Genomic DNA, 12963 nt, shown 5'->3' with positions numbered 1-12963 from the left:
CACCATGTTGGCCAGGCTGGTCTTGAACTCCTAACCTCAGGTGATCCACCCACCTTGGCCTCCCAAAGTGCTGGGATTACAGGCGTGAGCCACCGCACCCGGCCAAAAGTCACTTTCATTGGCTACAGTCAACACAGTGGAGGCTGGGCTCCGGGGAGAGTCCACCCCTGGCCTTTTCAGCCCCTCGCATCCGCGCTCACAGCCCTCACAGCCCCTATGGCCCCCATGGCCTCTGCTTCTGCAGTCACTTCTCTCGTCTCCAGTTCCTGCCCCCCTCGTCCAAAGACCCTCGGGATGACCCTGGCTCGCCTGGCAATCCGGGCTAATGGCCCCACCTCAGGTCCTTTCCTTAATCCCGCCTGCAAAGTTCCTTTTGCCATGTAGGGCACCCAGAGTCTCATATTTTGAGGATTGGGAGGTGGACGGCTCTAGGGCCGTTACTCTGTATACACCAGGTGCCCTCTGACCAAATCTGGGGAAATTTGAGAATCAAACTAAACAATTACAGTAACACGTTACAGCTCATTGGAATGAAAAGGAGCTCCTAAGTGTGATGTAAATAAACGGGAATGATAGTGTCTTGAGCACTGATATGAAAAAAGCAAGTGGGGGTGCTGACATACCCACGTGTGCGTGTGCATGTGGGTGTCTGCACGTGTGTAGGTATGTTTGCACACGTGTGGGGGTTGTGTGCACATGTGGATGTGTGCACGCTTGTGTGGGTGTGGGTGTGTGCATGTGTGTGGTGTGTGCGTGCATGTGGGTGTGTGTGCATGTGTGTGTGCCTGTGTGGGGGTGTGCATGCACATGTGGGTATGTCTGCACGTGTGTGGGTGTCACGGCAGAGTGCTGACCAGGAGACACGGCAGGAACAGTAGAAATAGTCACCAGCCAGGCCAGGTGGCACATGCCTGTCACACCCGTAATCCCAGCTACCCGGGAGGCTGGGCGGGGAGGACTGCTTGAGGCCAGGAGTTCCCGGCTGCAGTGAGCTGTGATCGCACCACTGCATTCCCGTCCGGACAACACAGTGAGACCCCATCTCTAAAACAGAAATAGAGTCACCCTGTGGGGGTCCCAAGAGTGGCCGATTCAGTGCCAGTGGACAAGGCTGGTGGACAGAGGACTCAAGGGCTGTGATGATCCTGGTGCATTTTACCCCGCATGGGTGAGGCCCTGGTTCCTTGTGTGGACAGTGGCCTTAGGAAGCCACAGCCTGGACACGTGTGTGCATGCTGGTGTCACAGTGTATCCACCGCAGGCTCACACAGGCACCCTCCAGCCCAGCTGCAGAGGGGGCAGAACTGAGCCCATTCTCACTATGGCCAGGGGCACAGCCTTAGCAGGGCAGCAGAGGGTTGGGGCATCAGCAGGGGTCACCAGGGTTGGGGGGGGTCTGCTTTGAAGTAACCTGTCAGTGCGGCTGCTTTCTTGGGCTCTTGTAAGGCCTGCGGGAGGACCAGGGACTGCAGTATGGCCAGGCCGGGCTTGGAAGAGCCTGAGGGCCGCACGGTATGTGTGGCAGCAGAGGGCCGGGCTTGGAAGAGCCTGGGGGACACTGTGCAGCGTGGGTGGTAGCAGAGGGTTAAACAGTGGGATGCTAGTTTAAATGGGCTTTCAAGAAGTTTCAGAAACAAAGTCATGTGCAACTTGTGTCTTCCTGGGCATAAGTGTCTGGGCTGTGAGGTCCCAGATAACCCTTCTCACATCTGGGAAAAGTGAGGCATTAATGAGCGACACAGGCAAGCAGACCCCACAGAGGCCTCCCCACCTGCTAGTGGGGGCTAATCCCAAGGAAATAAGTGGGGCCTTCCGCGTGGCTTGTGGAGGGGCAGGCATGGCGTCTGGAGCAGGGTAGTGGAGCTGGCAGAGCCGGGCCACCCTTTGGGTGTGCTTGTGACATCCCTGAGCCTCAGTTTTCATACTTGTAAAGTGAGGATGATGATACTGAGCAGGCCGGTAGTGGGGACTGAGCCAGGGGATGTGTGTGCATGTGTGCATTCATGTGTTGCCTGTGGAGTTGTGTGTGCGTGTGTGGGGGTGTGTGTATGTGTCTATGAGTGTATGGGTGTGCGTGCGTGTGTGGGTGTGTACGCACGTGTGTGCGTGCGTGTGTGGGTGTGTGCATGTACGTGTGTACGCACGTGTGTGCGTGCATGTGGGTGTGTGCATGTACGTGTGTACGCACGTGTGTGCGTGTGTGGGTGTGTGCATGTACGTGTGTGTGCACGTGTGTGTGCGCACACGTTTGGGTATGTCTGGATGCGTGTGTGCGCACGTGTGTGTGCGCATGTGGGTGTGTCTGCACGTGTGTGGGTATGTTTGCACACGTGTGGGGGTTGTGTGCACATGTGGATGTGTGCACGCTTGTGTGGGTGTGGGTGTGTGCGTGTGTGGGTGTGTGTGCATGTGTGTGTGCCTGTGTGGGGGTGTGCATGCACATGTGGGTATGTCTGCACGTGTGTGTGTGCGCGTGTGGGTGTGCGCACATGTGTTGGTGTGTGTGCATGTGTGGGTGTGTGCGTGTGTGTGTGCACGCTCGCATGTGTAGGTGTGTTTGCGCATGTGTGGGGGTGTGGGCTCGCATATGTGGGTGTGCACGTGGGTGTGTGCATGCACACGTGTGGGTGGGCATGTGGGTGTGTGCGCGTGGGTCTGCTCGTGTGTGGTTATGTATGTGCACACGTGTGGAGATGTGTGTGGTATGTACACATGCATATGCACGTGTGCACGTCTGTGCATGACATGTCTTGGCCCGTGTATAGTGTGTGCACACGGTCACAGGTATGGTATGCATGCTACATGTGCATGTATGTTTCACGTGTTTTCATGAGGTGTGTGTGCATGAATGTTTCATGTGTTTTCACGCATGCACATATGTGGGCACCTATGTGTGCTGGATTGTTACAAGTGTCATGGTGCCCAGGGTACTAGGCCTTGCCCTTAGCATCTGGGGTCAGAGCGTGGTCTGTCTTGCAAGCTGACAGCCAGTGGGGCCCCGACAGCAGGTGCCTCTGACAAGAGCACAGAGAAGGTTCTGGGAATGCAGAGGTGGCGGTGGGTGCATTAGGCTGTGGGTGCCAGGGTGGCCGAGAGCACGTGGGCCTGAGGGAGGCATCAACCTGCGGCCGAGAGGCTGTGGGAACCCCCTCCTCTGCCCAGGGTCCTCTTGTGGCCACGAGGACAGGACCTGGACTCGCTGGTGTCCTGGACAAACCACCCCACTTCCAGGGGCCCCAGTGTCCTCATCTGCAAAGTGGGATGGTAGTAATTCCTTTTTTTTTTTAAGGCAGAGTCTTACTCTCTTGCCCAGGCTGGAGTGCAATGGCACAATCTCGGCTCACTGCAACCTCCGCCTCCTGGGTTTGAGCAATTCTCCTGCCTCAGCCTCCTGAGCAGCTGGGATTACAGGCTTGTGCTACCACGCCCAGCTAATTTTTGTATTTTTAGTAGAGATGGGGTTTCACTATGTTGGCCGGTCTGGTCTCGAACTCCTGACCTCAAGTGATCCACCCAAAGTGCTGAGATCACAGGCGTGAGTCATCGCGCTCCACAAGGATGGTAGTGATTCTGATGAGGGAGGGTCTCTGGGTGGAGCTTCGGACAGCCGCTGTCAGAGGGGATCCACTGCGGTTTCTGCTGCTCTGGGCACGGGTAGGGGCTCCAGAAACCGACCGCTTCTGTGGATGTGAAAGCCTAAGTGTGCCGCCTCTCCTTGCAACCCTCTGGCTCTGGCTGGCTTGTGTGGCCATCCCCCACCCCTACACATCCACCTTCAGGGACATGGCCTTGTGCTCATGGGCAGGCCTGCCCAGTGCCCCTGCCCACCTCTGCCCTCCACTGAGTCAGCACGTGGTGCTGAATGACCCCCCATGGCCGCCCAGCACTGGGACCGGGGCCTTCTAGAGGGGAGAGGGGCCTCAGCAGGGCCGTGCCCCAGGGCCAGCTGCCTCAGTGCGGGGGAGGACGGGGGGATAGGGTCTTGGGGCGGGGGAGCCCAGGGTGGCTGAGGTGGGGCCCGAAGGGGAGCTTGAGGGGGAGGCTGAGGTCGGGCCTCCTGGGGCTGCCGTTTGCCCAGCAGGTGGCCTGTCCAGCCCCAGGGCTCCCGGCTCTGAGGACAGAAGTCCAGATCCTGGCCCCAAAAGGCCACAGAGAGGTTCCTTCACTCACCCAGTGTGTCCCACGAGGGAAAGGCCCGCCAGGAGAGGGGCCGGGAGGGTGTGGGCGAAGGTGGCAGAGGGGTGTGGACTGATGCCAGGCAGGCACCAGATGGAGCCTGGGAGATGGGCACCATGGCAACGCGCAGTTCCGGAAGGCACTGGCTGCTTCGGAGGGCGGGGCCTGCTGAGTGCCTGTGAGCCTCTGCCCGTGTTCCTGCCGTATGGGTGTGAGAATACAGGGGGGCTTACCCGGTGTGCGGGGTGTCCTCACACGCATGACACGCACGCACATCCTGGAAACCTCGCCTGGGACGACATCGGTTCACGGCCCCACCCGTCGGCTCTTCTCCGCCTGCGGCACAGTTGGTTTCCTGCCCCAGTAACCCGGGTCTTGCTTTGCCGGCCGCCCCTGCCTCCTTGTCCCCACAGCCCTGTCTGGTCCTCACTCCAAGCCGTCCTGGGTCCTCTCTTCCTCGTGTGTGGGGCTGGGGAACAACCTGGAGACCCGAGCAGGAAGCCCAGGGTGCCCTCACTGTCTTCTAGCTCACGCCACCTCCAGGCAGCCTTCCCAGATGCCCCGTTAGCCTGCAGCCCTGGCAGAGCAGGCCAGGCGAGGTCAGCTGTGCCACCTTGGGCAGCCCTGCCCCCGCTGACCCTGTTTCATCGCTGGTCCAGCGGGGTATAGATGACAGCAGCTTTGGGGGTGTGCTGGGCCAGGAGATGGGGTGTTGAGGGGTGTTAGGAGCTGGGGAGCTGAGAAGCTGTAGGTGCTCACTGGCAAGAGGCACTGGGGGTGGCCGGGAAATCGCCAGGGCCACGTGGAGGACAGGCAGACAGAAAGCTTTTAGGGAAGGGCACGGATTGGAGCTGGGTGTGGTGGGATGGGGCAGGCCCAGGGGATAGAGCCAGCGGGTCAGGGTGCCCTCCCCTGCCCAGGGGACACCCAGGCTGGCCCCCACCATGTCATCCTGCGGGCAGCAGATGGACCGAGCTTCCTCGAAGCCTGGCTCAGCTCAACTGTCCTGATTTGGAAGCCGGGCTCAGCTCAACTATCCTGATTTGGAAGCCGGGCTCAGCTTGGAGGCACCAGGTGGCACGCAGGAGCCCTGCTGCCCAGCAGAGGCAGCACCACCTTCTCAGGGACAGTGAGGTCCCCGCACCTCAGAGGCTGGAAGAGCCTTGAGCCCTCGCTGTCCGGAGCCTGATGCATGGCCAGCAGACAGCAGCCAGCAACATGGTCTCCTGTGTTTGAAGAGTCTGTGTCCCCTTCCCAGGCCCAGAGGAGCCAGGGGGGGTGACCGGCATCTGGGAGGGAGATGGGGGTCCCCCTGTAGCCCCTGAGACCCTGACTTCTCAGAGGGGTATCTGTGAACCCCAGAATTGGGAGCTGGGCAGGCTCTGGCCACTCTGCCAACCCCATGTCCCCCTGGCGAGGCCAGGGCGGCATCCAGGGACTGGCTGCAGGACTGCAGGCTCTGGCCACCTGCTCGCCACACTGTGAGGTGTGGGGTCTGGGGCGAAAGGTCAGGGTGCTGAGGCCCAGCCTGGACTGGGGCTGCGGAGCCTGGAGCAGGGGCAGGGGCCTGGCCGGCCCTCAGCCATGGCCACTCTCACCGCGCTGCTCTCCCGCAGACGGCGCCCCGCTCAGCGAGCTGTCCTGGCCGTCCTCCCTCGCCGTGGTGGCTGTGTCTTTTTCCGGGCTCTTCGCCGTCATCGTCCTCATGCTGGCCTGCCTGTGCTGTAAGAAGGGCGGCATCGGGTTCAAGGTGAGGCCTGGGGGCTGCTGTGGGATCCCGCAGGCAAGGCCTGTAGCGTCCACTTGACCCTGAGCTTCTCTCCTTCCCGGGGCCACCAACGTGGCTGCTAGCTGGCCGTAGTCGCTGTGGGGCCACCTGGGGACCACGTGGACCCTGGTCCAGGGACTCCATAGCTCCTCCTCGGGAACCTGCCCCAGCTTCCCTGACTTTGAAGCCCTCTGTTGGGGTGTGATCTGATGCTCCCACTCCAGCCTGGGGTTGGGCTTGAGCACTCATGGAGGCTGAGGACGGCCTTTCAGGGGGAGTCGGGGCCTCTGGAGCTGGTGTGGGAGGGGGCTTGCTCCCCTAGAGGCCCCTGACTCCTGGTGAAGGAGCTGCCTCTGCAGGGGGCCCTCACATCCCTCCGAATTCAATCTGCAAAGGGAAGTCCGGGCCGCCCAGACAAGCTTCCCGCACAGATACCTTCTCACCAGTTGAAGTCCCCTTGCCCGGGGTATCTTCTGCCCTCTGGAGGGGGCGGTGTGTGATGCTGGAGCCCTGCCTGCTGGTTAGGGAGCATCACCAAGGGCAAGGCCTGGCCTCACTAGGCTGCCATTCTGGAGGCCCCCGGCCAAGGACAGGTGCCGAGCACTGCTCCTCCCCCTGTAAACCCCCAGCCCACTTCCCGCTGTAACTCTGAGCAGCAGGGAGGGCCAGGCAGAAAGAACCCCAGCCGGCACTGCCCACCCCTCCTGGAGTCTCCATGGTCCCATTCCTGCTGATGAGCAAACGACACCCTGGCCTGGACCTCTGGTGGTTCACACACCCAGGGGGTCAGCCCCATCCCTGGGCCAGAGGTCGGATTCTTACGCCAGGAGAAGTCAGAGAGGGAGGAGGAGGGTGGAGGCTTTGTTCTGCAGCGCGCACAGCACCCTGTCCATATCTCAGGGGCGCTTTCCTACGAAGTGACCCATGCCCCCGCTGGCGTCACCTCCATTTTGGAGACAGTCCCAGAGTCCTCCCTGCCCCGGTATGTCATGACGCAGAGTGGGCCAAGGAGCGGGCCCTGCCCGCCTGTCTCGCTGGCCTGGACGGTGATGGTGCTGAATGTGGCCTTTTTGCCTTTTCCAAAGGCCACATTTTCCAGCCCGTTCACCCTTCCAGAGCCCTCTGAGGTGGCCTAGGCCCCATCAACCAATGAGCAGCTGCGGGCCTGGGCGGCAAAGCTGTGGTCCCAGGCTGTGGGGTCTGCGCTCCTGCCCAGAGCCCCTACCCTGCCCTGGGGACGTGCCCCTGGACCTGCTGGCACCAGGGGCCGGGCCAGGCAGCGCTGGCACCTTCCTGGGGATCCTGAGGCCAGAGCCTCAAGGTCTTGGCCGGGGCAGGAGTGGAGGTGGGGCCTGGGTGGGGCATGTGGGGCTATTGTATCAGTGGCCCCTCCTTGGGGCACTGTAAGAACAAGGCCCCAAACAAGGGCTGGCCACAGCTCCTCCTCCTGCGCCCTCCTCACCTCCTTGGGAACATGGTGCCCGGAACATTCCAGCGCCAGCGTGCCTCTGGGAAGTCCTGCCTCCACACTGGGCTCCCTCCTGGGATCTGGGGGCCTGTGCCGGACTCCCTGGTGGGGATCTGTGCTGGGGGAAGGGGCTGGGCAGGCCCCCAATGCTGACCCTGTGCTACCTGATTGCACGCTGCATCAGCAGGACCCGGCCGGCCCCCGGGCAGCAGGTAACGCCTGGAGCCCGGGCCCGACCCCAGGGAGAGATGGCATCTGTGACCCGGGCTCCTCTACAAAGCCCAGATGGGCGGGGCCGGGGCTGGGATTGGAGGGCCAAGAGGGGGCTTCTGGGGTGGTCTCCTGGGTCCTGGGGAGGGGGAGTTGCCCACACAGCACCTGCATCCCCCATCCCCCATCCCCCATCCCTGTGTGCTCCAAAAGTGCAGGCTGGGCCAGGCTTGCGGGAATACCAACAGAGCCACCCACCCCTCTTTTTGCAGCCCAGGGAAGGGAGGCGTCCCCAGGGTCACACGTAGTGTGTGAGGAGCCCAGGCCTCCCCTCCCACTGCACTTGCCTGTCCTCGGATTCACCAGCCCGGGTGCTGGCCAGGATCCAGCTGGAATTCCCTCGACCCATCCGAGCCTCAGTTTCCCCACTGGGGCACTGGGAGTTGTGAGGAGGCAGAGAGGCTGTGCCGAGTGCTCGGGGATTGCGGCTGTCGCTGTGTGCCCGGGGCCGTTGCTTTCAGCTGGCCCAGGACTTTGGAGACTTTGGCTCTCAGAGCAGGAATGTGCCCTGGACTTGGGGGTGGGGTCTCTGCATTTCAAAATAGCAGCCTGGCAGGGAGTGGCCCAGCCCTAGGCTGCACGGGGCCAGGCTCTTAAGGAGTCCTGGGAGCTCTAGAGGTGGTGCGACCACCAGGCAAAGGTCCAGGGCCGTCGGGGTGGATGGCGGTGGCAGGTGGGCTGCCCAGGGTGAAGATGGCCGCTGGGCTCCCAGGCACCCAGGAATGCTCCTTGTCCGCGCAGTGGGGGGGTTGCCTAGTTGCTTCTCCCACGGGACTGTGGGACAGGGGACGATGGAATTCCTGTCCCCGAAGCTGCCCCATGGGAGGGTGGAACCCCAGGCGGGGCCCGGGGTGAGGGGCTGCTGGCGATGCAGGTGGTTGAGAGGTGTTGGGGGCTGATTCTGGGTGGGCAGGGCCAGCTGGCCTCGGTGCCCTCACCTCTGTCCCTTGGTTCCCTGCCTCTAGGCCCTCAGGCCCCAAGGTGGGGCTCAGCCTGGGCTGCCCACCAGGGAGGGATGGGGGAACTGAGGCCAGGCCAAGGCGCTGGTGCCTACAGCTCATCGCACCCTTTCTGGAGTCTGAGATGGGTCCTCTTGGCTCTGGGATCTGCCTCTGGCCCCTTATGGGACAACTGAGCCCCTGGTGGGGGGCGTGGGGGGTCAGCAAGAGGAGACAGATAGAAGGGCAGTTAGCAGGGGTGCTGGGCCGTTGGCCTGCAGGGGTGGGGGCTCCAATTCTGGGCCAAGTACCCCCTCCTGTCCTGCCCCGGGGGCTCAGCCCTGGAAGAAAGGGGCCTGGAAAGGCCCAGCCACACCCTGCCTGGACCTGCGAAAAGCCCTGCTCATGCCCGGCCCGGCCTGCAGGAGTTTGAGAATGCGGAGGGGGATGAGTATGCGGCTGACCTGGCACAGGGCTCCCCGGCCACGGCGGCACAGAACGGGCCCGACGTGTACGTCCTGCCACTCACGGAGGTCTCCCTGCCCATGGCCAAGCAGCCTGGGCGCTCAGGTGAGGGCTGGGTGGGGAGACGGGGTGGCCTCCGTCCGGGGCCCGGGTGCTGGGTGTTGGGCGTGACCTGGGGGAGCCAGGGAGACCAGAAGACTCAGCTCTGGAGTGGGAGCAGCACAGGGCTGGGAGTGGCCAGTGGGGTAGATGCAGTGTGTGGCCCTGGACTCCCTGTGGCTGTGTCCCAGGCTGCGCTGTGGGGCCAAAGGTGCATGTACCTCTTTCTCCTGGGCCTGGGGGCCGGCCAGGGGTTGGCAGGGTCTGGTACTGCCCTGGGCCTCCAGCCTCCCCTGCCCAAGGGCTGCTAGGCACTGGGGCAGGGGTGGGCACTGGGGCAGGGGTGCGGGCTGTTTGGTCCTGGACACGGCCATGTGCTGGGGGCAGGGACTCTTCTACAGTCCAGGGATGCTTGACCCCAGATTCCTGCCCCCTTGAGCGCCAGCCCTTCAGGGACACGGGCTCCATTGTGCATGGCGGGAGGAGGGGCCCTGGTGGGGCCCCTGTGGGCGGGTGGTGAATCGGCCTTTCACTCAGGCTGGGGGGAGGGGCCGAGGGGTGGGGCTGACCCAGGAGTGCAGGTGCAGGCAGGGCCCTCAGCCACAGCCTCATCTGCCCCCATCTTAGGGTCCTAGGCCGACCACTCACACGGGGTGGACGTGCTGGGGGAGGCTGGGGGTGAATGGCCAGGCTTCAGGAACTCCCAGTTCTGTCCTGGAACCTGGGTGGTGGGTTGGGGTCCCTCCCAGGAAGCTTCTAGCCTGGGGCTCCCCCCATCCCTGCCCACCCCCAGCTCCTCTGGGAACACAGGCAGGAGGGGTGTCAGGCCAGTGGGAGGGGCCCCTGCCAGCCCTGTTGGGGCACTGTTGGCACCTGGGCCTGTTACCACAGTGCCACAAAGGCTGCCTCACCTGCTCTGAGCTGTGCCTGGCTGGACCCTGAGAGCTGGCTCTGAGCCGTGCCTGGCTGGGCCCTGCGAGCCTAGCCTTCATCGTGGCAGCCTGGCACCCAAGGCACTGGTCTGGGACCTAGAGAGGGCCCCCAGCGCCCAGCTTCGGAGCCAGGGCCTCAACGCGCCCTACTCTGCCCCGTCTCCTGGAGGACAGGTTCCCAGTTAGGCAGGAATCAGGGCTGGCACTGGAGCTGTGAGCACATCTGTGGCCGGGCGTGGAGGACTGCAGCCACCCACTCAGCACACGAGGCCCTCTGACATTCCCAGGTGGCTGCGGGGGTCCCTGAGCCCTGTGCTGACCTCGCTGGGAGCTGCCAGGGACCATCCGAGGGGGTACTGCCCTTGGGTCCAGGGGCAGGTATGTGCCTGGCCCCTGCAGATTCTCCGAGCCACCTCTGGAGGACTGTCCTGGGGACTGGGGTCGGCGGACAGGGACCTGGAAGAAGGCAGTGGTTACCTGTTTCTCTACTTTTGCAGCCCTGGTTTCAGTTTTCCAGGGGGAATGTGCTTCTAGAGAGGAGAGAGACTGGGGTGAGGCCAGAAGAGCAGCCCCAGAGGTCAGCGGGGAGAAACCTGGGCAAGGGCCCCACCCGCTGGGGACTGCAGAGAAGGACGGCCGCCCGCTGCCTCCGGCGGTGCCCAGGGCCTCTGGACTGTCTCAGCACCCGTGGTCGGGACCCCACACTTGCTCAGGGACAGTGTGGGCCTGGACGCCCCAGGGTGAAAGAGGGCTGTCCAGACAGGCTGGGCTCGGGACACAGCGCCCGGTGGGCCCACATGCCCTGCCCCACCTCTACGTTTTCTGGGTCTCTGGGCCCTGGAAGGAGCCCCCTCCCCCTGGGCTCTCCTGGCAGCTGGGCTCAGACCCAGCCCCGTCAGCCCTCTGGGCAGTTGGCGTGGGAACAGAATTCGGGGAATCCCTCGGGGCGTGGGCAGGCATGAGTGGGCTCTGCCAGCGCTGGCCCCTTCCTCCTGGGCCTCACTGACCCTTCCTCCCGCTGACCTCACCCGGCCTGGCCCTCGGGGAGAATGGGCCAGTGTGCTCCGTGCGGGGTTGTGCCAAGCAGCCCCCAACAAAGGAGCCTTTGGTGTGCCTGGCGTGGGATGCCAGCCTGCGCAGGGTGGGGGTGGGCCGCTCCAGTGCCCTCCCTGTGCCGTGGCCCCAGCCTCTCGCTCAGCCACACTGCCTGCCTGGTACAGCCCATGTGGCGGGTCCGGCTCCAGGTCCTGCTGTCCCTTGCCCAGCTATTCCAGTGGCTTCAGGCACCTTCTCCAGACCTATCCAGAAAGATGCCCGGATGGAGCCTACAGCTCCGTGGCTTTTCTGGGAAGCAGCGGCCCCTGATCTCGAGAGACCCTGGCTCCTGATACTAGCCCCAAGGTTGCCAGCTGGTGCTGGGGACTCAGGACAGTTCCCCAGAACAGGCCAAGCGGGCAGTCCCTCCAGGGGCCAGGTGAGGAAGCTGGGGGGTGCGAAGGCCGCACTGGGTCCCTGAGCCCCCTGCTTGGTTACAGTGCAGCTCCTCAAGTCCACGGACCTGGGCCGGCACAGCCTCCTATACCTGAAGGAAATCGGCCATGGCTGGTTCGGGAAGGTATGTGTCCCACTGGGAGAGAGGGCTCTCGCCTGGTAGGCAGAAGGGACACAGGGATGCAGACCTGCTCTTCCTGGGAGCACCGCAGCCCCGAGGGTCCCTTCTCTGGCCCCTGGGCCCTGCTGGATCCCTCCTCAGGGAGGTCCTCAGGGTCTGGCTGCAGCCCCTTCTCCCTAGGGGGTCCTGGGGTCAGAGGTACCTGGGGAGGGGCCCTGGGAGAGAGAGGAGCAGGCTCTTGGTCCTGGCCTTCCCCTGACCCTGGCCTAAACGAGACAACTGGGTCCCTCTTCCTCACTTCAAACCTCCAGAGAGAGAGAGAGAGAGAAGGCAGCGGGAGACCCTGGGGAGAGAGTAACACAAAAGACTCAGAATATTACAGCCAGAGGGTCGCTGGGAGGGGTCCGGAACCCACACCCTGTGCTGCAGTGAATGGACTGGGCACAGGAGGAGAAGGGGCCGGGGCGGGTGGGAGAAGAGTAAGGCCTGGAAGCTGGGGCCTGTGGAGGCGGAGCAGCCGCGGGGGACACTGTCCACAGGTGATCCTGGGGGAGGTGAACGCTGGCGTCCGCAGTGCCCAGGTGGTGGTGAAGGAGCTGCAGGCCAGCGCCAGCGTGCAGGAGCAGATGCAGTTCCTGGAGGAGGTGCAGCCCTACAGGTGGGAGGCCATCGGGCACAAAGGCCCACACTGTGCGACCCCCCTCCTCTCCCTCCCCTGCCTGGCCTGCCTCCCCCTCCCCCTCCCCCGCTCCCGCTCCTCCCAAGTCAGGGGCCGCCTGTCCACTCCGCTCCTCCCAAGTCAGGGCCGCCTGTCCACTCCTGCAGGGCCCTGAAGCACAGCAACCTGCTGCAGTGCCTGGCCCAGTGTGCTGAGGTGACGCCTTACCTGCTGGTGATGGAGTTCTGCCCGCTGGTGAGCTGCTGCCCAGGGGACCGGGGGCCTTTGCTGAGCTGGGGCTTTCCCTTGCCCTGCCAGGGTCTGGTGCCACCCCCTCCCTGGGGGCCTCACATCCTCCCTAAAGCCAAGACCCAGGGACCCTGCCCCACCGCCTTCCAGAGGAGGCCATGGGGAGACCCAGCCTCCCTGGGGAGGGACTGTGGGGGCTGGGCACAGGACAGGCCTGGGCTGGGACTCCCTGCACCCCTGGGGAGCTGCCAGCTGCTTGCTCACCTGCCTGTGTGCCCTGTGGTTCAGGAGGAGGCATCCTGGGCCAATTGGGGGGGCCACTGCTCCA

The 12963-nt window shown here is 63.6% G+C and overlaps 1 protein-coding gene across 1 annotated transcript in view; it reads left to right on the top strand.

Annotated features, from left to right (window-relative positions):
* The window catches only part of AATK (apoptosis-associated tyrosine kinase), a 51755-nt gene that overhangs the window by 25043 nt on the left and 13749 nt on the right, over positions 1-12963 (top strand). Inside the window, exons 2-6 of the mRNA XM_011933263.1 lie at positions 5793-5926; positions 9046-9190; positions 11652-11731; positions 12268-12386; positions 12554-12641. Coding sequence (XP_011788653.1) covers positions 5793-5926; positions 9046-9190; positions 11652-11731; positions 12268-12386; positions 12554-12641 — 566 coding nt within the window. The remainder of the gene's footprint in view (positions 1-5792; positions 5927-9045; positions 9191-11651; positions 11732-12267; positions 12387-12553; positions 12642-12963) is intronic.

Source organism: Colobus angolensis, unplaced genomic scaffold (assembly GCF_000951035.1).
Source record: "Colobus angolensis palliatus isolate OR3802 unplaced genomic scaffold, Cang.pa_1.0 Scaffold1, whole genome shotgun sequence".
NCBI lineage: Eukaryota > Metazoa > Chordata > Mammalia > Primates > Cercopithecidae > Colobus > Colobus angolensis.
This window is presented reverse-complemented; position numbering and strand designations above follow the sequence as displayed.